The sequence below is a fragment of the Denticeps clupeoides genome, chromosome 6 (genome assembly GCF_900700375.1).
Source record: "Denticeps clupeoides chromosome 6, fDenClu1.1, whole genome shotgun sequence".
NCBI lineage: Eukaryota > Metazoa > Chordata > Actinopteri > Clupeiformes > Denticipitidae > Denticeps > Denticeps clupeoides.
In genome coordinates, this window is record NC_041712.1 from 22,253,114 (window position 1) to 22,275,689 (window position 22,576).

The 22,576-nt window shown below is 45.4% G+C and overlaps 1 protein-coding gene across 5 annotated transcripts in view; it reads right to left on the minus strand.

The window, feature by feature from the left end:
* Positions 1-22,576, minus strand: part of mink1 (misshapen-like kinase 1) — a 31,487-nt gene extending 8,911 nt beyond the window's left edge. For 2 of the 5 annotated variants that reach the window (XM_028982341.1, XM_028982345.1), the window contains exons 1-21: positions 22,180-22,576; positions 14,902-14,967; positions 14,112-14,294; positions 13,903-14,013; positions 13,632-13,722; positions 12,209-12,339; positions 12,027-12,081; positions 10,657-10,735; positions 9,185-9,360; positions 9,029-9,098; positions 8,368-8,578; positions 6,438-6,545; positions 5,840-5,926; positions 5,554-5,736; positions 5,297-5,467; positions 4,548-4,814; positions 2,168-2,247; positions 1,977-2,080; positions 1,811-1,905; positions 1,263-1,286; positions 902-1,053 (exon numbers count right to left, since the gene is read on the minus strand). In XM_028982341.1, coding sequence (XP_028838174.1) covers positions 902-1,053; positions 1,263-1,286; positions 1,811-1,905; positions 1,977-2,080; positions 2,168-2,247; positions 4,548-4,814; positions 5,297-5,467; positions 5,554-5,736; positions 5,840-5,926; positions 6,438-6,545; positions 8,368-8,578; positions 9,029-9,098; positions 9,185-9,360; positions 10,657-10,735; positions 12,027-12,081; positions 12,209-12,339; positions 13,632-13,722; positions 13,903-14,013; positions 14,112-14,294; positions 14,902-14,967; positions 22,180-22,236 — 2,501 coding nt within the window. In that variant the 5' untranslated portion in view covers positions 22,237-22,576. The remainder of the gene's footprint in view (positions 1-901; positions 1,054-1,262; positions 1,287-1,810; positions 1,906-1,976; positions 2,081-2,167; positions 2,248-4,547; positions 4,815-5,296; positions 5,468-5,553; positions 5,737-5,839; positions 5,927-6,437; positions 6,546-8,367; positions 8,579-9,028; positions 9,099-9,184; positions 9,361-10,656; positions 10,736-12,026; positions 12,082-12,208; positions 12,340-13,631; positions 13,723-13,902; positions 14,014-14,111; positions 14,295-14,901; positions 14,968-22,179) is intronic. The other 3 variants (XM_028982343.1, XM_028982344.1, XM_028982342.1) reach the window with 3 other exon arrangements.

The window sequence follows — 22,576 nt, forward strand, 5'->3', positions numbered from 1 at the left end:
GGTTCTCTTGTTATCTGCGATTGACATGTGACACTTTCGTGGTTATTGGCCACACTAGAGAGTGTGGGGTTCTTTGCAGCCGTGTGCCGGGGCAGTGTGGTGAAGACAGCTGCACAAGCTGATCAAAAGGGCTGGTTCTGTCCTGGCTGTCAGACTGGAGGTGTCCTCCTACGGGAGGTGTATGAGAGGAGAATGCTAAAAAAAAAAAAGTTTCTCAGTATCATGGACAACCCCTCTCACCCCCTCCACGCCTACCCGATGGAACATCTGAGCACACGCAGCAAAAGACTCGTCGCCTCTAAATGCAGAACTGAGCGCCACAGGAGGTCCTTCTTACCCGTGGTAATAAGACTTCTCCATTCTGCAGGTGATCTTCTCAGGATCAGTATTAATGTCTGCTTTATTGTGGGACTGTGCGATTATACCCTCCTGTATGCTACTGAATGCTGTTTTTTCAGCCCATCACAACTTGCAGCTACTTCTCTCTCTCTCTCGTTATGGCACAACACCATGTCACTTTTTCAAATCACTTCATCTAATCATTGTCACTTTAGAATTCCTGTCGGTTTTTGAATTACTTTTTTTATTTGCACTATTACTACTGATTTGTTCTTATTTTCTCTTGTTGCTTTGAGCATGCTTTTGGAACAAAAGAATTTCCCCTCAGGATGCCTTATCTTTTGTGGACACAAGGTCAGATCAATAAAAATGTTCCTGTTTTAGAGAAAAACATTCTTGTGTGCACTGGGACTAAGATGCCACCTACTGGTCTAGTTTAAATACATCGTTGGCTCAAAAACATACCAGTCAATTAATGCTATAAGTCATCATTAATACACAGTTAACCTCCTTATTATGGCATCATGGTGATGGTGGTTGTCAGTAACTGAAATCCTCTCACCAGTCTCCAGGGCTCTCCTCCTCCTCCGGCCCCTCTCCACTCTCGCTCTCCTCGCTGCTCTCGCTGCTGTCGGAGGAAGAGGAGTAGTCGTTGGCCTTCACTGGCGGCCGGGGCTGCTCCTCCGCACGCTCTTTAGAGTAGAGGCCGTGATCCTAACGCACGGGAGGAAGGACACCATGGAACAAAATCAATGCAGCGGCTCGGCAGTCTGAGGCAGCTCGGCTGCTTTATGAGCTCCAGCAGAACGTTACAGAATTATTGAGAGCGAAGATCATGCAGTTTACAAATTCAGAAGACCAACTTCTCATGCAAAACGATGCACACAAACACACACACACACACACACACACAGATTACTGACCTCTCCTATAGCCCTCTTATAACTCTGCATACCACGGTGAGACAGTGTGAGAGGGGAGGGAGAAAACAGGAGTGAGGAGAAGAGGGTGACCCCGTGAGGAGAAGTAAAAAGACAGGGCAAATAAAGGGAACAAGAGGTGGAGAGAGTAGTGCAGGGGTTAGTTAGGGTCAGTGGGTTTGAAGACCACCTCAGAAAAGCTAAAAGATAGTAAAGATGAACTATAAAGATATTAAATACCAATTTAATTTAATTTAAAATACCAATTTAAATACCAGAAATAACAATATTTTAGACCTATATTAGAATATTCATAAACATATATTGTTTAATGTCCATATCTATAGCCACATGGGCAGGTGTGAGGGTGTAGAGGCTTAATTGGAGCCCTGCTAAAATGAATTAAACCCAATTCCGTGTGAAAATCTATTTGCTCCTTGTACTAGTGAGTGTGTGAGTGAGTACATGTACGTGTGTGTGTGTGTGGGTCTGAGAGTGTATTTGTGAGTGTGAGTGAGTATATGTGTGAGCGAGTGTACGTCCGAGCATACCGCTGGGCGGCTGGGTCGGGATGATGTGCGCGATTCTCCCGGTTTGTGCCGCCCATCGTGAGAGAGGATAGGAGAGGAGTCCATTTTGGAGGTGCCTAATAAAACAAGATGGCAGGATTTACACAAACCAAATATCACACACAAACATACACACACGCAAACTTACTGAGTATACGGTGTCTCTCCAGCGAGCCTGTCTGAGGCAAGTTGGACACGATGCTCATGCTGTCGCCTCTTTCCCAGCGGTCGTTGCGGCTCAGGTCAGGATTGCTGGTGGAAGTGAGCATCGTCAGCCTTCACCTCAACCACTCATACGTCACTGGTTAGTTATGTGTCCAGCTCTGCTTCTGCTCTTACCTGGCCCGAACTGGGTGTCTGATACCAGAGGAGAGGTTTGTGTTCAGAGCGGCAGCAATGGACGCCGTGCGCTGAGGAATCTACGGGGAGTAATAAATTCACGGTCACTTCTGAGAGGAGAACTAGCCCCGTCCTCAGTTATCAGTAACAGATCAGTCAGAAAGGGGAAAGGCAGTACTCAATCTACAAATGTACATAACCCTGTTAAAAAGCCAAGTGTTTTAAAAAAAAAAAAAAAAAAAAAAAAACAACAACAAGACCATGATAAATAATTTCTGTCAACAAAATTTGGAACTGATTGTCCTTTTGAGGTTAAAAAATATAAAGCCTTGGAGCCAAAAGGTTAAATTAGTGGTACAGTAGCCATAGCACTATACAATGCATCCGGAAAGTAGCACTTCTTCAACTTTTTATGTTACAGCCTTATTTTCCTCAGAATTCTACACACAACACCCCATAATGACAACGTGGAAAAGGTTTACTTGAGATTTTGCAAATTTATTAAGGATTCCCTATTTTTTGCTTTTATATCTTTCTTAGTGGTCCCCTAATACTGTATCTGAAGTCTCTTTCTAAAATTTTGGCCAAATGTTAACGAAGAGGAGAGAGGCGGCCTATAGACGTTGAAGTGACATTCGCGGAAATGACGTCATCAGCGCCATTCACCAACCACAATGCCACGTTCGTCACAAGCAGGAATCTCACAAAGTGAAATTTTCATAATAGGGCACCTTTATGAAAAACAGAAAACTGAGAAATCACATGTACATAAGTATTCACAGCCTTTGCTCTATGTCAATGCACCTTTGGAAGTAATTACAGCCTCAAGACTTTTTGAATATGATACCACAAGCTTGGCCTACCTATCCTTGGCCAGTTTCACTCATTCCTCTTTGTAGCATCTCTCCGGCTCCATCAGCCATTTAGAAGACCTGTCCAGAGATGTTCAATCGGATTCAAGCCTGGGCTCTGGCTGGAGACACATGGACATTCACAGAGTTGTCCTGAAGCCACTCCTTTGATATAATGGCTGTGTTCTTAGGGTTGTCCTGTTGTTGAACTGTCACCCCACTCCAAGTTCCACAGTGCTCTGGAGCAGGTTTTCTGGGGTCGTCTTTCCCTCTATACTGACCAGTCTCCCAGTTCCTCAGCAAAACATCCCCACAGCATGATGCAGCATGATCACCATGCTTCACTTTAGGGATGATACTGGCCTGGTGATGAGCGGTGCCTGGTTTCCTGACGTCCGGCATTCACACCAAAGAGTTCAGTCTTTGTCTCATCAGACCAGAGAATTTTGTTTCTCATGACTGAGAGTGCTTCAGGCAAACTCCAGGCAGGCTGCCATGTGCCTAGTACTAAGGAGTGGCTTCCGTCTGGCCACTCACCATACAGGTCTGGGTGGTGGATTGGTGGCAGAGAGGGTTGTCCTTTTATAAGGTTCTCTTCTGTCCACAGAGGACCTCTAGAGCTGGCCACCTAAAGGAGTCCTTGTAGTTTGGGTGTGGCTGGCTACCAGGGTGGTAGTAGCCTAGTGGGTAATACATTCATCTATGAACCAGAAGACTCAGGTTCAAATCCCACTTACTACCATTGTGTCCCTGAGCAAGACACTTAACCCTGAGTGTCTCCAGGGGGACTGTCCCTGTAACTACTGATCGTAAGTCGCTCTGGATAAGGGCGTCTGATAAATGCTGTAAATGTTTTGAACTTACGGATAATGGAGGCCACTGTGCTCACTGGGACCTTCAAAGCAGCTGATTATTTTTCTGTAACCTACCCCAGATTTGTGCCTCGAGACAACCCAGTCTCTGAGGTCTACAGACAATTCATGATTGGTTTTGTGCTCTGACATGAACTGTCAAATGTGGGACCTGATATAGACAGGTGTGTGTCTTTCCAAATCAGGTCCAATTAAGCTGCATGTCAAGAATTATCAGGGGAAACATGACGAACCTTAGCTAAATTTTGAGCTTCATGGCAAAGCATGTGCTTTCTCAGATTGTTACTTTTAATAAATTTGCCAAAACCTCAAGGGGTGTTGTGTGTAGAGCAATGAATTTAATCTATTGTGGAAATGTGGAGAAAGTGAAGTGCCTTGAATACTTTCAGGATGCACCGTAGTTGTAATGAGGTTTTACTTTCTGCTGGAGGTTGCATCAGGTCCAGTCAGTCAAAAGACAGTCAGAAGTCGGAGCAGCAGAATTCTGATGTTTAGATCCTCAATACTATTTCACTAAATGGGAATGGGGAATAATTAACCAGCGGGTATATTTCTACCGCAGCCTTTTGTTTTGACTTCTTACTGCCATTAGCAGAATGTGAACAACATGACATGGGCATGAATGTCACACTGATCACCACCATCTCTCAGTCTCACTTTGGGCGGCTGCTCAATCTCCGGGAGGCGGATCCACGGCCCACGGTCATCTCTCATAGGTCGCTGCTGAGGGGCTGGGCACTCGGAGGTGGGGTCAGAGTTCTGACGGACGAGCTCTCTGGAGTGGAGGGGGCGTGGGGTGGGAGAGGGGGAGGGCTCCTGCGTGGGGAAGGCGGACATGGTCTTAGTGGGCTGGTCGCAGAGCGACTGGGAGCGGGGAACCGGGGCCGCGTACGGCTTCAGCGGAACCAAATGGGCCATCTGGAACTGAAGGGGGGTGGAGAGTTCCACCCATCGACATCGGCGAAGAGTGACACCAACAGCAGGCCGAAGGGGATAAGATTATTATTTTTTTGGTTGATTCGACGTGATTGGAAGGGACATTGCCATTGATCATTTTTGATTCGGTGAACAGTCAATATAAATGATTAAGACCAGAAGGGATGAGGAGAGGAACATCATTGGTCCATGTGCAGCAAGCAGGACAGGAGGGTAGAGGCCAGCATTTTCCCATAAAGCCAGAGGAAAGCGGACACATGCAGGAAAAACCAGGAACAGGGAAGGAGAAACAGGAAGGAAAAGAGAAAAAGAGGAAAAATGAATTTAGGGGTAGATTCGGCCGTAAGACACGAGGGTTAGTACAGGAGGTCAAACGTGGTTTGGTTTGATGTCATGGCAACAAAATAGCAACTTAATATGTGGAATAATAGCTATAATGTAACGACTTCATTTGAAATATAGCAACACACCTTGCCCTGACCCCCCTGTGGCTCAACTGGCCGCTGCATGGGCGGAGTCTGTGAAGCCTGCACACCTCCTGATTGGCTGATGGAGTCGGAGCGAGACTGGATGTTGGTGTCAGACACGGTGGTGCAGATTTTGGGAGATCCCTGTCTGTTCATCTTACTGCGCTCCTCCACCTACATCGGAAGGGAGAGGCGGAGCTGATGAAGGGTGTGTCTTTCTACTTCTTTTTTTTTTTAATGCAACACGTTAACAGCCACACCTCTCTGGCCCAGGCAGGCTTGCTGTTGGCCTCCAGGTTCTTGCTGTAGTGGTAGAGTTGGGGTTTTTTGTCCTGCTGCTGCTGCTGCTGCTGCAGGGAGACCAGGTAGGCGTGTTCCTGCTGCAGCTGACGCTGCAGGCGCTCCGACTGCCGCTGCTCCTCCAGCTGCTTACGCTTGTACTCCTGCACGCATACATCCATATACCCTCCGAAAACACACACATTCTATGCAACTATACCGAGATGTGGAGAGAGGGCCTTTTTGGGACCGGAAGGGACATGTTACCATGAGCAACGCCTGCTCCTGTAGCAGCTGCTGCTGGAGAATCTCTAACTGCCTCTGCTCCTCCTCCAACTTGTGCCTGATAAACTCCTGCACAGACAGGAAAAGACAGGGAGGGGGGGGATAAAACCTTTTTTGGTTTTGGTGCCTGAAAAAACGACCCACTCAATCAATCAAGAGAACTGGACCGGAATGATCTGAGCTAACCGTGTTTATATGAATGCTTGATTATCACTCAGCATCATTCTGACGGCGCATCGGCGCATAAGAGACACTGGCGGCGTGGCAGGATATGGCGTAGCCACAGAAATTCAGGTAGTGGATAGAGAGAAGAGAGGCACTCGGGACCATTAGTGTGGAATGTGGCCACTGTGGATTCCAGCAAATGTGAAAACAGCAGGACGAGAGCCCAGTGCTCGCCCACAGACACACACACACTTTCACTCTGCTCCGCATTGAGAAACTGCTGCCATGGCAACCCTGTCACATACATTCCAGGGCCAGAAAGGTTCTTTTATGGCGCAACGCTGAAGAGCCAAAAGGCTACGCCCATCTTCCTCATTGGACGACCGTGGTGCAGTTGCGGCGCGTGATTGGCTACCTGCTCCCTCTCCGCCATCCTCCTGTCCTCTTCTCTCCTCACGTCATCCAGGCGGCGGTGCGGGCCCTTCTCCTGCTGCCTCACCATCTCGCGCTCCTTTCTCTGTTGCTGAGACGGGAGGAGAAGGGAGGGGACACAGAGAAGGAAACGTAGGTATGTGAGTCACTTCTAACCATTTCTCCGAAGGCGTCGGGGGGGAAAAAAGCCATGCTGCCGTTGCTTGGAGTTTCAAACAGGGAGTTGTGTGTCATTCTGCCTTCTTGCAGAATGACATTGACCTGGTCATTGACCAGCAGCAGCCTTGTCAAGTGCATTTTAAATATGCTACTGTTCTATGCCACTACATCTGGCCGTGTATGTGTGTTGGTACTCTACCGCAACACCCAAAATAGGTGGAGCCTGTAGGTAGCTCTCACATGCCATTCCTGGATGATTTAAAGCCCCTCCTGCTAATAGGTGTGTGTCTTCTAATGTTTATGAACATTACGGAACACGTCCTATTAGTGACAACGTTCCATATATCATCAATGCTACATTAAAAAAAAAAGTTCATTAATGTCGCAGCAGTTACGCCTCCTGCATTGATTCTGATGTTCTCTAATAATTGATGACTGAGCTGGGATTTTCTTTGGCTCACTCACTCCCTGGTACGGTGCACGTGAACTTTTTAAAACTGAGGGTGGCAGAGGCTTGTCTCCCTGTGTTCTGGTGTGGCACAGACCCTTAAACCCCACGAGTGAATGCATGCGAGTCTGGCCCTGAATAGACCCCCATTAAAATAAGCCTCCTCTGAGAGGCAAGTCCTTTGTTGTAGGGAGGCACAGATAAATATAACCAGCTAATGATGCTTATTCCATTACTGACGCTTCTGTCAGCCTTTGTCGCTGCCAATTAATCCCGAGCCATCTACAGGGAGCAGTCTCAGCACCATTGTCACATCCTTTTGTTCTCTTTTTCAAAGAAAAAAGGACACATTGGTTCTTTATTGTGTGGAAAAAGCATCGACAAGCTTGTTCAAGACCAAACGTATAACGCTTTGTATAGTATTTTCCTGGAATCAAGGCTTGTGTTAAGGCGGCCTGTTTTCCAGGTGTTGCTGCAATGAAACATGGGTTCGCTCTGTAGGGGGAGGCGTCAGAATCCTAAATATAAATGTCAATGGTCTTCTTTGTAAAAGGAACATATTGTTGGACTGGTATATCTGTAGAGTTCTAAATTGATGCTATTATCTTGCTTTGTTTGTCACATTTCATAATTTCTCAAAACGTAATTAAACATAAAATTCTGATTTGTCTTGTCTACATCATAACACAAGTGTTGAACAGATCCCTGTACAGCAAACCACCAAAACGTCCACAGCAAACAGACCACTGATATTGCCCATTTTTTTTTATGAACAGAACTTTTTTTTTTCTTCTTCATTTTACTTCAGGATTAATTATTAACATCAGACAAAGTTTTTTTTTTACTATTATCATGTACCCCATATGTGAATTGTAGGGAACCTTTAAAATATCATGACGCCTTTTTTGTTTAGTTTTTTCGTACTTATTCACTTCACTTCAACAGGAGCCTGGTGATCTGCTGAGAATAACTGCCCCAAGGTGTTCCTCGGTCAAAAATCACACCCGGACTGAGGTTAAAATGAATGTGTTCTATATAAAAGATGTGCTTTTTAGCTTTGGTACGTGTGTGTGGCAGAACAGTTTGCTGCTGTTTGGTATTGACATCACGAACCTAAGTCACAAACACAGAGCCAGTATTTTTAAAAGCGCCGTTCCTGGTTCTCTGTGTACAGCAGAAACGCAGAACGAGAGGAGAATGGTTTCTTCTCGTGTGGATTATAAATAGCAGGGCCACGGGCGGATAGGCCGGCCATCTGAGCTGTGACCGCTGTGCTTGTAGTCGCCGCTGGCGCGCGCCGCCTCACCTCCTCCAGCCGGCGTCGCTGCTCCTTCTGCTCCTCGATGCGTTTCTGCCGGTCGTGCAGCAGCTGCCTCTTGTGCTCCTCGGGGTCACGGCGCTGGGCGGCCAGCTGAGCCTGCTGTCTCTTCAGCGCCTCCGAACGCTCCTTGTTCTCCTGCTGCAGACGCAGGAAGTCCCGGCGCAGCGTCGACTCGCCTGGCACGTTCAGGATGGAGCTGTGGACGGGGCGAATGGACATTGGGTGATCCGACCTTTTCCCTGTTCATTAAGCATTTTATATGGTTTACCATGAGTATAAGTAATGCAACAGATATAATATCTGGATATTTCACAATTCCTGCATTCACAGCATCCGTCAAAACAGACGCCTCACATTCACTGTGAGTGGCATGATGTCATGCATTGCTGGAGTGAATTGTCGGCCCGTTGCATCACTTTACTTCTGCTGCTTGCAGCAGAAAGTAAAAAAAAAAAAAAAAGGTACCAGACAATCAAATTGGTTTATGGCAATATACAGCTCAGGCACTAGCCAGTCACACGGCATGATTAGTTTAATGTCGCTATGGCACGTTTGCCTGACGTCCAGTGTCAAGTGCATGCGAATTCGGTTCCACCCACTAGTCATCCTGTAACAGCTTAGTGGTTAAAAGAGGGTTCACTGTTACCTGGACTCTCGCTCATCGCCTCGGTTCTCATCCTCCTCATCACTGCCGCTGTATTCATACTCGGTTTCCTCTGGGAGAGAGAAAAAAATGCTAATGAGGCAAATAAATAAATAAACACTCACACACACACACACACACACACACACACACACACACCTTTCTCGCCCCTCTTCTTGCGGGTGCGGTCGATGTGGTCTTTGAGCTGGATGCGCACTTGTCTCTCGGTGGGCTGGTCCCGGATGAACGAATGCTTCAGCAGCTGCTCGGTGGACGGCCGGCTGGGGTATGTCTTCACCAGGCAGCCCTCGATGAAGTCGATGAACTTCTTTGACCTGACCGGGATGCAGAACATTTGAGAAAATAAGAAAATATTTGGGGTGGCCTGAGGGGTTTCAAAACCTACATTACAAAAGTTTTTCCAATTAAAAACATAATTACCCATGATGCCTTGCAGCTGGGTGTAACTAATATGGCCTTCAATATCATTCAGGAGTGGGAACTTTTCGTCATTTTTGAAAAACAAGATGGCTGCCCTCAGCTTTGCACTTACATTTACAGCATTTACCAGATGCCCTTATCCAGAGCTTAATCAGTAGTTACAGGGACAGTCCCCCCCCGGAGACACTCGGGGTTAAATGTCTTGCTCAGGGACACAATGGTAGTAAGTGGGGTTTGAACCTGGGTCTTCTGGTTCATAGGCCAGTGTGTTACCCTACTTGGGTGGTACTTGCTTTGCTTTGTTGCTAATATTTTAGCACATTGCTTTTGTGAAACACACACACTCTAACAACACATGTTCTAAGCAGGAACCAAACACTGAATGAACAAAGTAAAAATTTAAAATGTTTAAGTTTTCTATTAGCAAATAGTGAAGGTTTGTGTGAAAAGTGAACTTGTTTGAGCAAAGATCACATTCTCTAGTTCACTATCAGAATGATTGAATTACCGCGGTGATAATCTAATTCCCAGATTCGAGGGCACATACCTTCCTGATATTTATTTATGCTGTTCTGACTCCTGGGTTCAGCTGTAGCTGCACTCTATCATGCACACGCCCTCTCCTATCATTATTTCATCCCACCGCATGACAACAAAAACCCACTGGACTTCTGATTAGAAGCCAACTGGAGGCCAATCAGACGGCTGATGGGATGATTATAATCTGGTGGACGGGCTGAACCAGCGGCTTGATCCCAGGCTCTGCTGTGGAGCCACTGGAGGCTGCAGCGGTCGGTGCCCACAGCTGCCCTGTAGGGCGGGGAGCGCTGCACGTGTGGAATGTGCAGCTGTTGGTGGCCTGGGTGTGGTGGTGACCAGAGACGGGCGCAGTTAACGTAAGCCCACTTTGATTCACTGGCGAAGCGCAGCAGAGTGCGCTGCAGTTGCAAAACGGTTTAAAAAAAATAAATAAATAAAATTAGAGCGATAAAAAGGAAAGAAAGATCATTTCTGATCATGGTCTGTGCCAGCACCATCCCCCCTGGAGCCCACGACTGCCACCTACACCCTGTAATCATCCCTTCAGCTTCAAACACTCCTCCGACGAGTGGAGGAGTAAAGAAATGCACAGAAGGAGAAAAGCATCATATGGAACAGTGGGGTAAAAGGCGGCAATGTAAAGCGCTGACCATTTCTTGGACTTGAGTTTTGGAGGAGGGTTCCTGGGGATGAGAAAGAGCGCTCTCATTGGATGCATGTCACACAGGGCTGAGGGAGAGAGCGACAGAGAGAAATGACATCAGTGTAGTGTTACACCACCACTAATTATGGCAGTGACCTTTCCACCACCTTTCCTGTACCAATTGTCCCCTTTATCACCATCACATCCATAGAACTCATACACTAAACAGTAATGTCACATTCAGCAGTTGAGCCATCAGAACACTTGAATGAAAGTGCTGATAATCTGCATTGTGTAAATTGTCCAGAATGAGGAAGCAGGATGCATGAGAGCTGTCAATCATGTCTGCAGGCTCCTCCCCTTTTTCAAACATTTATATACACTGCTCAAACAAATAAAGGGATCACTTAAACAACACAATGTGACTCCAATGTGACTCCAATCACACTTCTGTGAAATCAAACTTTCCAATTGGGAAGCAACACTGATTGACAATCAATTCCACACGCTGTTGTGCAAATAGAATAGAAGACCGGTGGAAATTATGGGTAATTACTAAGACGTGGTAAATAAAGGCGTGGTCCTGCAGGTGGTGACCACAGACCACTTCTCAGTTCCTATGCTTTCTGGCTGTTGTTTTAGTCACTTTTTGAATGCTGGCGGTGCTTTCACTCTAGTGGAAGCATGAGACACAAGTCATTTTTCTGTGATTTTGTTGACAGCACATTCAACTACGTAAAGAAGAAAGTATTTAATAAGAATATTTAATTAGTCCAGATAGAGGATATCTTTTTGTGTCCCTTCTTCTTGGTGTCATAAATTATTACACAAATGCATGACACTTGCAAATAGTGTGGGACAAAAAAGATAAAATACTACAGAAAATAATTACAGGGGCATTTTATTGCATGACAAGGTCACACATATGTGGCAAATACTGCTTTGAACATTTTATGCGGACTTCATCTGCAAGATGTTTCACCATTTTGCAATGACCAAAAATTTGGTGGTGAGCATGTTTCTGTATTAAACTGTACATAGTCCAGCTGATGTACAAGCATCAGGCACTAAAGCCCATTGGAGATTTACAGCCAGCGGGAGGTATAGATTGCAGGGCAGGGTGAGGCGTATCAGCCGTGTGGTCTACATTTCCAGCACACACACACAGACACACACACACACATACACGAACCGCAGATCTATAGCCGTCAAAATACACTCTGGGCAATGCGCCGAGTGCCTTTTAAAGTAATTACAGACGCTAAATAAGAAGAGCTGCAGATTAAGCTAAAGGAATTGAACTTTATATGCCTGGCTCGGTATCATCTTTAAAGTGTGTGTGTGTGAGAGAGAATGTCAATTCAGCAGTTCACTTACGAGGTGCTCCTTCCGCCATTTCAATGGCTGTGATCCCAAGCGACCAGATGTCACTCTGTAGAACAATAGAATCTTTATTTCCATAAATGGCATGATTTAATATTTATTTTGTGAACCCACTGGCTGTTGTGTTTTTTTTTTTGTATAGCTCTCTCTCTCTCTTTCAGGGCAGGTGCACTCACCCTGTAGTCATATGTGGAGTCGGGATTCTCATCACAAGCAATGACTTCCGGCGCCATCCAGTACGGCGTGCCGATAAATGTGTTCCTGCGGCCCACCGTCCGGTCCAGCTGCGCGCTCACGCCAAAGTCCACTGTGACACGGAGCAATTTACATCATAAAGTGATACATGTATATTACTCAAGATGCAAAATATTAAATTTAGGCCAATTTTAATGTCAATCAAAAAAAAATAAAAAAAACTTGTACAGATTTGCAGATAATGTTGTGGGTCATTAAAGAGACTTTCCCACCCAGAAACAAAACATATGTTCGGAGCACAACAGGTTCAAAATGAGCTGCCATGCAATTAAACCAGGTCAGCAGGGCGCATTGTTCTCTTTTTACATCCAGCGTCACATGTTCCAGGAGACACTGAGTGGCCAAAATTATGCACAGCAACCAAAATGAGCCAAAGTGTATGCAGAGTTTATTCTGGTAACGTTCATAGTAGCATAATCAGGACAAAGTTAATGTGCATAATTTTTTTTTATCTAATTTCACTGTAAAAAATGCTAATGTGAGACAAAATGTCCTAAAATTGAAGTCAGCCCCTAATATATTATTTTCAAAAACCTGGCACTAAGCAGTATTTTACGGTGATTTCTAGGCGGTGCACTGTGCTACTGGGCATATTCCGAGGAAACAAGCTTCCGAAAGTACGGAGGAGAACTTAAGATGCTTCAGAGGAATGTCTCCTGAGGATGCAAAGTGCTGACCCAGCTAAATAACGTCCCCAAGACGTCCTCCATGCCTCTGCAGGAAAACATTCCCTAAACACTCTCAAACTAGAACTTTGGGTGTCATAAGAAGACACTGACGGAACGTCAGTCCAGTGTGTATTCAGGAACACAAAGTCCCAGGTCAAACCCCACTTACTACCATTGTGTCCCTGAGCAAGACACTGTCCCTGTCACTACTGATTGTAAGTCGGTCTGGATAAGGGCGTCTGATACATGCTGTAAACAGAAACATTGAGGGGCATTTGAGGGAACTCTTGGAATGATCTTTAGACGTTTACATCACCAAGATCATAACAGGTTAAACCTAAAAAAAGAACATTAGTTCAATCCAAGCTTATGTTTTTATTCATGTGTATTTAACAATCTGTAATATTTATATGAAACATTAATATTAACATGAACTTTGCCATTAATAACACTATTTGTGACACTTAACTCTTAACACAGTAGTGCAGAAACACACGGCACCGGAGTGGCATGCTGACAACCATGTCAAGTCCTTATTAGTGTCAGTGATCGCCAGAGGCTGTTCATTACTGTGTTTTAATTGTTAAATTAAGTCCATTCAGAAGGGCATCTTCTGCTTACAAAAACTAGGCTAAAAAAATGCACCCACACACACTCACACACACACAGAGCTTACCGAGTTTGACCTCTGCATTCTCGGTAAGCAGGACGTTCTGACCCTTGATGTCTCTGTGGATGACCTTATGAGCGTGTAGGTGGGACAAGCCCTGTTAGAAGAGAGGCAGGCAGGTGAGCAGGTGGACAAACAACATCAAACTGGGACAGGGGGGTAAGCAGGTCAAAGGTCAGGGCTAGTGCACCTGTGTGTGCAACGATGCCACACCTTCAGAAGAATGCTTTGTACGTATCCTGGCTCATGCTTGGTTGAGTGTGTGCAAGATACCCACCCGCAGTATCTCTCTGCAGATGTAGGCGATCCAGTCCTCCTTCAATGAATTTCCTTTTGTGTTCTTAACCAGGTCAGTCACTGAGCCAGCACCACAAAACTCCATCACCAGCTACAGCAGCAGAGTGCGCACACACACAAAATACAATTAAACGATTGTAAAGACATCTAAGCGTAAGCAGCTACTGGTTCATGTTAAGCCCCGCCCACCCAGAGCTGGTCATCATGGCCAGGGGGGCTCTTCTTAACGAAGGCGCCGTAGTAGGTGGCGATGTTACGGTGGTGACTGTACTTCTTCAGCATGTTGATCTCCGCCTTGATCTCCTCCTCCTCCTCCTCAGTCACATCCATCACCTTAATGGCAGCCAGCTGTCCCGTCTTCACATGCCGGCCCTGAGGGGGGGAGACAATCCATCTGTCTGATAGCTGCTCATCTATCACCACGGAGGGGGGGGCGGACTTTCAAAACTTTAGGAACCCCAGTGGCAAAGCGTGTTGGTTTTTGACATTTTTTCAGATTCTCGTCATGCAGAACCGCCTGAATTATGGAGATATTGAGTTCTGAGGATCATCTGGGTTCCTGGGTTTTTCCATTATTCACCAAACCAATTACATAAATACATACATTTTGTACAGATGCCCCTTCTCACATGATCACATGACCCTGTCATCAAACAGGACTTTCTGAACATGAATATAATGCTTAAAACACTTTATATTATGTAAAAGTCTAATCTAATCTTATAATATTCACCTTGCATGGGAAGCACATGCAGCAAATTCTCAATAATCTTAATATGGCTTTTCAAAAAAAGAGAAACACAGATGATATAGACGTGCAAGATGCAACACATCTCGTTTAAACCCTAATTTTTTAATGATTTTTTTCTGCTGATACCATGATAGAGCCGCACCGCTGTGTTCCTCACACCTCCATTTGTTCCACTTTCCCTACATCGTCACAGACACAGATTTCCATCCCTCGCTCTCCTTCACTCACCTTGTACACCTGGCCGTAGGTGCCATTCCCAACCACCTCCACCAGCTCAAAGATCCCCGCTGGGTCCTGGAGGGGTGACAGAGAAGACCGCAGGACCATGAAACATGCGCACTGATCAATTCAAGCCTGATCATGAAGGCCATTTAGCTAAAAATAGCAAGAACTAAAATTTGAATAATCAGCCAACAAAAGAAAAAACAAAACAAAACAGATCAAATGAATATAGTACATATGTTTACCATTTACCTTCTGAATTTAACTACAAAAACAAAAATACTTTTTATAATATTATAAGGATATTCTAATATGCACTTGGTCTTGGTCATTAATAAGAACATTTTATTTATTTTTACGTTTAACATACAAAATCAATGTTCATTTATTAACATCTTTTACAATATTATGACATTTTTTCACATACATTAAAAATTCCACACATCCAAAAACAATCCAGACACAAATGCAAAAATCTGCTGAATTGTGCAGTGTGTGAGGGAGACGGTTGGAGGGGTGAGGGTTAAAGAGAGAGAGAGAGAGAGAGAGAGAGAGAGAGCTGTGATTCAGTACAGCGTGGGCGTCGTATGAAGCTGAAATGTGCAGTGCAACCGTTTCCCTCTCATCTGCATCCAGTAACTCGCAGAGCCGAGCCGAGCTGGGAGGGAACACGTAAATACGCCCATTTCTCTCTCTCTCTCTCTCTCTCTCTCTCTCTCTCTCTCTCTCTCTCTCTCTCTCCCCCTCAGTGTGGAGGTGGACATATGAAAGAGGGAGAGAGAGAATGAAGAAAAGGCAGAGAGGGTGAGGGAAACCAGAGCTCAATAAACAGATCAGTCCCCATACAGCCCAGATCTATCTTGCTATTTACACGGGTACCCCAAACCCCGGATTAGGCGGCCCTGAATGGTACCAGCTCTGATGTAAAACTAGTGAAAGCGATACGCAGCGACGAAATGTGTCCTCTGCATTTAACCCATCACCCTTTGTGAGCAGTGTGTGGGGACGGTACCTTGATCAAGGGGACCTCAGTGGCACCTTGGTGGTACAGGATTCTAACCTGCAACCTTCTGATTATGAGTCCATTTCCTTACCCGATAGGACACTACCGCCCCCCCCCAAAACACATATTGCCTGAAACTCGGGCCGCATGGGTGAGAGCGCTGAATCCTAACCATTAGACCACCGGGGATCTGGTACAAGACGGAGATTACAGATATGAGTGAACTTAGTAAAGTCATTTAGTCATTTGTCACTCAGGCCCACAGAACCAGTTTGGTCCATACGCTGACAGACGCTGAGGGGTGAAAGGCCACAGGGAGAGGAGGACGTGTGAAAATACGAGCCGAGAGCGGCGACATTCACAATGCTAACGCTCCACCCTGAGGGTGATGGGAGAGAGGGTGAGTTGGCCGCGAGTGGGAAGAGATGATGGGTAGGTGCGACGGAGGAGGATGATGGGAAGAAGGGCAAGCCGCTAGAGTCTCAGGGCTTTGTGACGTGAGCAATACAAATATACATAAGACATCCACGGTGGTATGAGTATAATAACAGCACCCATAATATTGCCATAATGATGGCTATGGAACTCACTGCGTTGAGTATCATGAAATAAATCGTTTTCTGTCTGTTATCAACACTTGTGTTCTGTAAATTAAATATTGCATTTTGTATCTCTTAATCGATGCATCAGTATTATCATGCCTCTTATCATGTCTTTTAACAGTGGTTCATAAAAACATTTGATTTGATGCTCAGTTCAGGAATATTGTATACAGGATGGCAGTGGCCTAGTGGTGTAACACACTCGCCTATGAACCAGAAGACCCAGGTTCAAGTCTCACTTACTACCATCGTGTCCCTGAACAAGACACTTAACCCAGAGTGTCTCCAGGGGGGGACTGTCCCTGTAACTACTGATTGTAAGTGGCTCTGGATAAGGGTGTCTGATAAATGCTGTAAATGTAAATGTATACTGCAGGACAGTTCTCCAAAATGCAGTCACAGTGTCCGTGCAATTGCACTTTGAAACAAAACCAAGGTTTCCTCTACTTGTTTTTCTGCAATGACACCAGCCTATCAATAATGTAGATTCAGAGGAAGAATCATAGTCCCTCCAGTTTTTTTGCAATGTTGTGATAGCAAAAGTTAAGTATTTACCGCATATTTTCAAACCTACTCCACAATTTTTGCAAAAATTACCAAAAAAAAAAAACACAGCTGGTGGCAGTAGTTCCCATGCACAGCAACACTGTGCTCACTTTCGCACCGGTGCACGGGGTGTTGAGCGATACCCTCTCTTCAAATCTGCTCACCCTAATTTAGTGTTTTTTTTTTTATCACAGTGATGAACAGAGCAGAAACGATATCCATCGGTTCTTCACAAGAGTGGGCGAAAGAGCGGGGTTTTGCACCCCCCCCACAGTACAGAATTCAACCATTGGAGGAAATCCACAGTAAATTACCATCTACAAGGCAGTGGCGAGTTTGAATGAAAAAGGCAGGAACAAGTAAAAAAAAAATCGGGATGCAGATCATATGGGTGGTGGTTGCTAATAAAAAAATTAAGTCATTAAGATAACTAATTGTTTCTGGATCAGATGTGAAGATTGGGTCCGCATGTGTGATTTATGAGATGTATCTGTCTGCTTGTCAATTTTGTGCTTTTCTCACTCATTTAGTGTATTACTAGGCCTATGTAGACATTGCATAGGGTTTAGCAAGGGCAGAAAATGCAAAACTTAGTGCAAAACATGCCACAGGGGGAACTGAATGTATTGCCATATCAATGTACTGTCCCACCCTTGAACTTGTATGGTGGTACAGCTCTGAATGGTCAAATGCAGGAACAGGTTCAATAACACCAGACTAACTTTACTGGCATTTTGTAAAGCATAGCAGATGTGGCGGGTTCTCAATTCGCAGCACCCGTCGTCATCATGGCCTGTAATGTGGATGTGGGAGCTGCTCCGAGAGCTAAATAGACTCTGCACGGATGGGTCATGTGATTAAATGTCTGCTGGAATGTTGGGCAAGCCAGACAAGACCAAGAACGCATCAGCAAACGAACTGTAAAATTTCATTTTAAATTCAGTTCCACAGCTACTGCACGTCCCTTTAGCTAAAAAAAAAAAAAGTCACATGACATTAATGTACCTCCACTCATATGACGGCTATGATATTAATGCAAATATGATTATGTTTTTTTTAATGGCTCACACATTTGGGGGTGGTCTTGTCTGGCCCTGACTTTTTCAAGCAAAACAAGCCTCTCAGAGCATGTTCATTATGACGTTATGTTTAATGCCATGAGGGTGTGGTAAAGTCTGTATACCACGTTACCTTACCACTGAATACCAATTAGTCACTGCTAGGGAGGTCTATTATCATCCGATTAACCCAATTTCACACCCAAAGGCAACATGATGCAGAACGCCAGGATTGTCAGGCTTGACTGAACTGTGGGGCAGTGGTGTGGGGCAGTGGTGGCCTAGCGATTAAGGAAGCGGCCCCGTAATCAGAAGGTTGCCGGTTTGAATCCTGATCCGCCAAGGTGCCACTGAGGTGCCACTGAGCAAAGCACCGTCCCCACACACTGCTCCCCGGGCGCCTGTCATGGCTGCCCACTGCTCACTCAGGGTGATGGGTTAAATGCAGAGGACAAATTTCACTGTGTGCACCGTGTGCTGTGCTCCTGTGTATCACATGTGACAATCACTTCACTTTCTTCTTCTTTCTGAACGTTTATTTTCCCAACTTTGCAAATCAGTATTGATGGTATAATAAGAATCTAAATGGACATGTCATGACGCGCGATCATATGAAAGTTTCTTTTTTCATTGTGACATGAACTGCACAGCACGTGGTGACACACAAAACGTGTCCTCTGCATTTAACATGTCACCCTTAGTGAGCAGTGGGCAGCCATGATTGGCAGTTCAGGAATCAAACCCGCAACCTTCCGGCGACGAGTATGCTTCCTTACCCTCTAGGCCGACCATTCCCTATGACAATATGCCTTCAGTTTATTCATGGAATTATGGGGAATTATGTTTTGCGAAATACAGTAAACAAGCTAATGCGCCACCAATGAATTATTTGTTTAGCCTATAGGAGTAAAGCCAAATCTCCTGAAAGAATCAGACCCCAATAAGAGCCCTTGAGGGCGGCGTCATATGTCGCATGTGTTCAGCAGAACACAGAGTGCTCACAGTAAACAGCTCGGTATTCATTTTATGCAGGCCGGTAACGCCACCGCTACACAAACGCATCATTCTTCCGGTCGCAAGTCACAAACGCTGCCTGTTGCATTCCCGGTTTGACAAAGCCCCGTCGCTGTTGTCCGGAGAGCTGCTGGACAACACTGGATGACATGAGGGCTCAGTGCAGAGGGGGCAAGAGTATGGAGATAAATATCACAGCACTCACAAATATATTTCAATGCCGTTCTCGACCTGCACATACAGACGTGAATACACGCGATGCAGTTTCAGACCGTATTCTTGTATCCAGGCGGTCTGTGTCGACATGAGCGAGCGGGGACACAACAAAACACTGGACGATTCGCGTTACAATTGGGACTTTTGTCCCGATTCATTTTATGATCGTTTAATCATTTTAAATGTTTTTTTTTTTTTGCAATTCTTCCCAAGAGACCACGACAATGCACGAAAGAAGTGCAACGTTTTCACCATTAAATCACACTCTCCAACATCATTGATGAGATTGGCTATAACATTTCGAGGCATTTGATTGGCTACCTGGCTTTTGTGAAACGAGAAATCCACAAATAAATACGGTGATTTGTAAACGCCGGATCGTCTAACCACACGGACTATTTTGTAAGCCAAGAAATATATTTGCGAAGGGTGTGATATTTATTTGGGAATTTTGAAACGTTGACAGAAACGTTGGAAAAAGACATGAAAAGGTTGTACCAGTGGAGCAGGCACGTTGGTGGTAATTAGTAACTAATCGGCCAGGCTGCGCCGCACCGCATCTTTAGCGTTTATTTCTGCACCGCGCTCGCGCTGCATGCGTGCGCGTGCATCGGAGCGTTTGTGCGAGGCACGGAGTGGGCGTTATATAGGACAGCAATCAAACAATGAGCCGAAGTGAATCACCCACTCAAAGCTCCCTTTTCACTTCTCTCTCTCTCGCTCCCGCCTCGGAAGGGAAATGGAAAAGTGGGGCTCGACCACGTCCAGTCTGGAACTCACTGTACCAGGGCTCTGGTGCAGGTGTATTAAAGAGGAGGGGACTGGGCCATTGATCAATTCACTTTTATCAGCAATAGTTGTCAATTAAATAAAAAATGTGCCTGTGAGACGTCTTGCATTTTCCATTGTCAAATTGCATCATTATCAGATGGGGGGGATTTAAAACCATAACGGCAATGCACTGTTTTTACCCGCTCAGGTAGCGCCATCTAGTGGTGCTTCCTCACACAAGCCGTTGCAACGGAGAGTCAGGGTCCAACTGTTTACGCTGGTTTATTTCCAGCTGAAAAATGCTGACATTTAGCATATCTCTCATCTCAGTTGTTCTCTCATCCAGGTGTTCCTAAGCAACGTCAGCTGAACGACAGTATATGGTGCCGTATATGTAGTGTTTTTGTCTTAATATTTCACTTCAATTAGATGAACGTTGTATTCTGGAGTAAATGTAATCCAACCGCCCAGTCAGGTTTTCTTATTAACAACAGCATTGTTACGGTGAAATTGCTGCTCATGCTAATGAAACCGTATCTGCACCGGACAGTGTTGAATAACTTTGTAAAAGCCTTATAAGTTCCGCAATGTGACAATGTTTTCCTTTTTCGGTCCTCTGGGAATCGCTGTGTCCCGGTACAAAAAAACGAAATGGAAACCGATTGCTGGGAGGGAGAATTGTTCCAGTTATGACAATCCCAACAGTCGAAAAACCGGTATTACAGGAAACATCCATCAGTCTGTCCGTCCTCCCCTACTTTTGTATCCCAAACACTGCTGACCTTATTAAAATCAGTAAGGCCCAGACCAGAACCCTGTCTTCCTCGTTGTTCTCGCAAACCACAGACCCGTGACGAGCGAGAAGGGGGGAATTATAAACGAGAAACTCTTACAACAGGTTTCAGGCCTGTTCATGCCACAGCCTCCTCATTTGATAACGGCGTGACAGACTTGACACCACACTGCAGTTTAATGTGACCCCGTTTCAGGCCCACGCACTTGGCAGGTGAGAAATTCCCTACCCCTCCTCACCCAGTCCAGGTCCTGGGGGGCCTGGCACCAGGTGGGGGGTTTACACCAGCGTTGTGGCCCGTTCCTCAGGACTACAAAAACTGCCAAAAATCCTACAACATACAATATTCCTTTAGATTTTTTTCATGTACATTTTTGTACACAAAGAGTACAAGAGCAAAAAAATGTGGCACAACATAAAAAATACTAATGTAATCTAATCCTTTTTTTTGTTGATCTTCGACATGACCAAGACTCAAATTATAACCACTGCTTCATCTCCCTTATTTTTTATTATATTTATTGTAAATACGTTTTTTTTTTTTTAATTCAGATGATTAAACTGGCAGTCACGATCCTGAAAAATCATTGAATATTTGATCATGTTGAAAAGGGCTCAAGCTGACAAAGTGATTTATGGAGAAAAAATCTGACAAAAAATTATTGATGTACGAGAATTTTATTGCAGATTCTGTTGCGTGTACGTTTTTGGCCACAAAAAAAAATCGATTTTTTACATGTCCAAGACTAATTACCACCACTGACTTTATGGATTTTTAAAATAACATAATCAATAATACAAATGTTTCAACTGGCATTTAAGGGGTTAAAATACTGAAAGTTGTTGAATGTTTGATCGTTTTGTAAACGGCTCAAGCTGACCGAGTGGTTTATGAAAAAAAGAGAGGATTTTAGGGCAGATTTGTGCGTGAGGTTGCAAACTGCATAACCAAGACACCACCGAGAGAATTTTAACCCATATTTTAATACATTTGGGCAAAAACGAAGACCTCCTGGAGAAATCCACGCCACGAGCCCCAGACACAGACCGCACACGCCGTCAACAATGCGCGTCACGACACGTGACCGCGGTCTGGGTCCACGCCGCGGCGTTACGGGCATTATTACGCAGTAATAAGGCGATAATGAGATTATGTGCGCGGCCTGCGCCGCTAATGAAGGGACAGCCGAGGTCGGCCCGTGATAACGCCCTCTCTGTGTGTGTCTGTGTGTGTGTGTGCGTGTGTTTGGCGCACAACAGGTAACTTTGCGGGTAACTTACGCGCAGGGCCGCCAGGTCGATGTCGTCCAGGCTGCGTGTGGGCGCGTTCTCCGTCATCGCTGCGCAGGAATCGCGGCGTCCGCGTCAGTAAACGGAGATGAACGGAGAACGAGAGAGTCTTTTTTTTTTTGGGGGGGGGGCTAAAAAGGAGTGCCGACGGGGGTGGGGGGGGATAAAATAAAGTTACGAGGGCCCCGACGCCACACCGAGCCGACCGGAGATGAATATTTTAAAAAAAGAAGGAATAAACGCGCGCCGCCGGTCTCTCCGGTGTCGTCTCTGGCGTTATAATCTTCCAGATTTCATTGCGACGTCGCGGTAGCCGCAAGTGGCGCTCGCAGCCGAGAACCGCCGCGCCGCTGCGCTCATTTTCACTCGGGTGCGCAGGAAGGAGGAA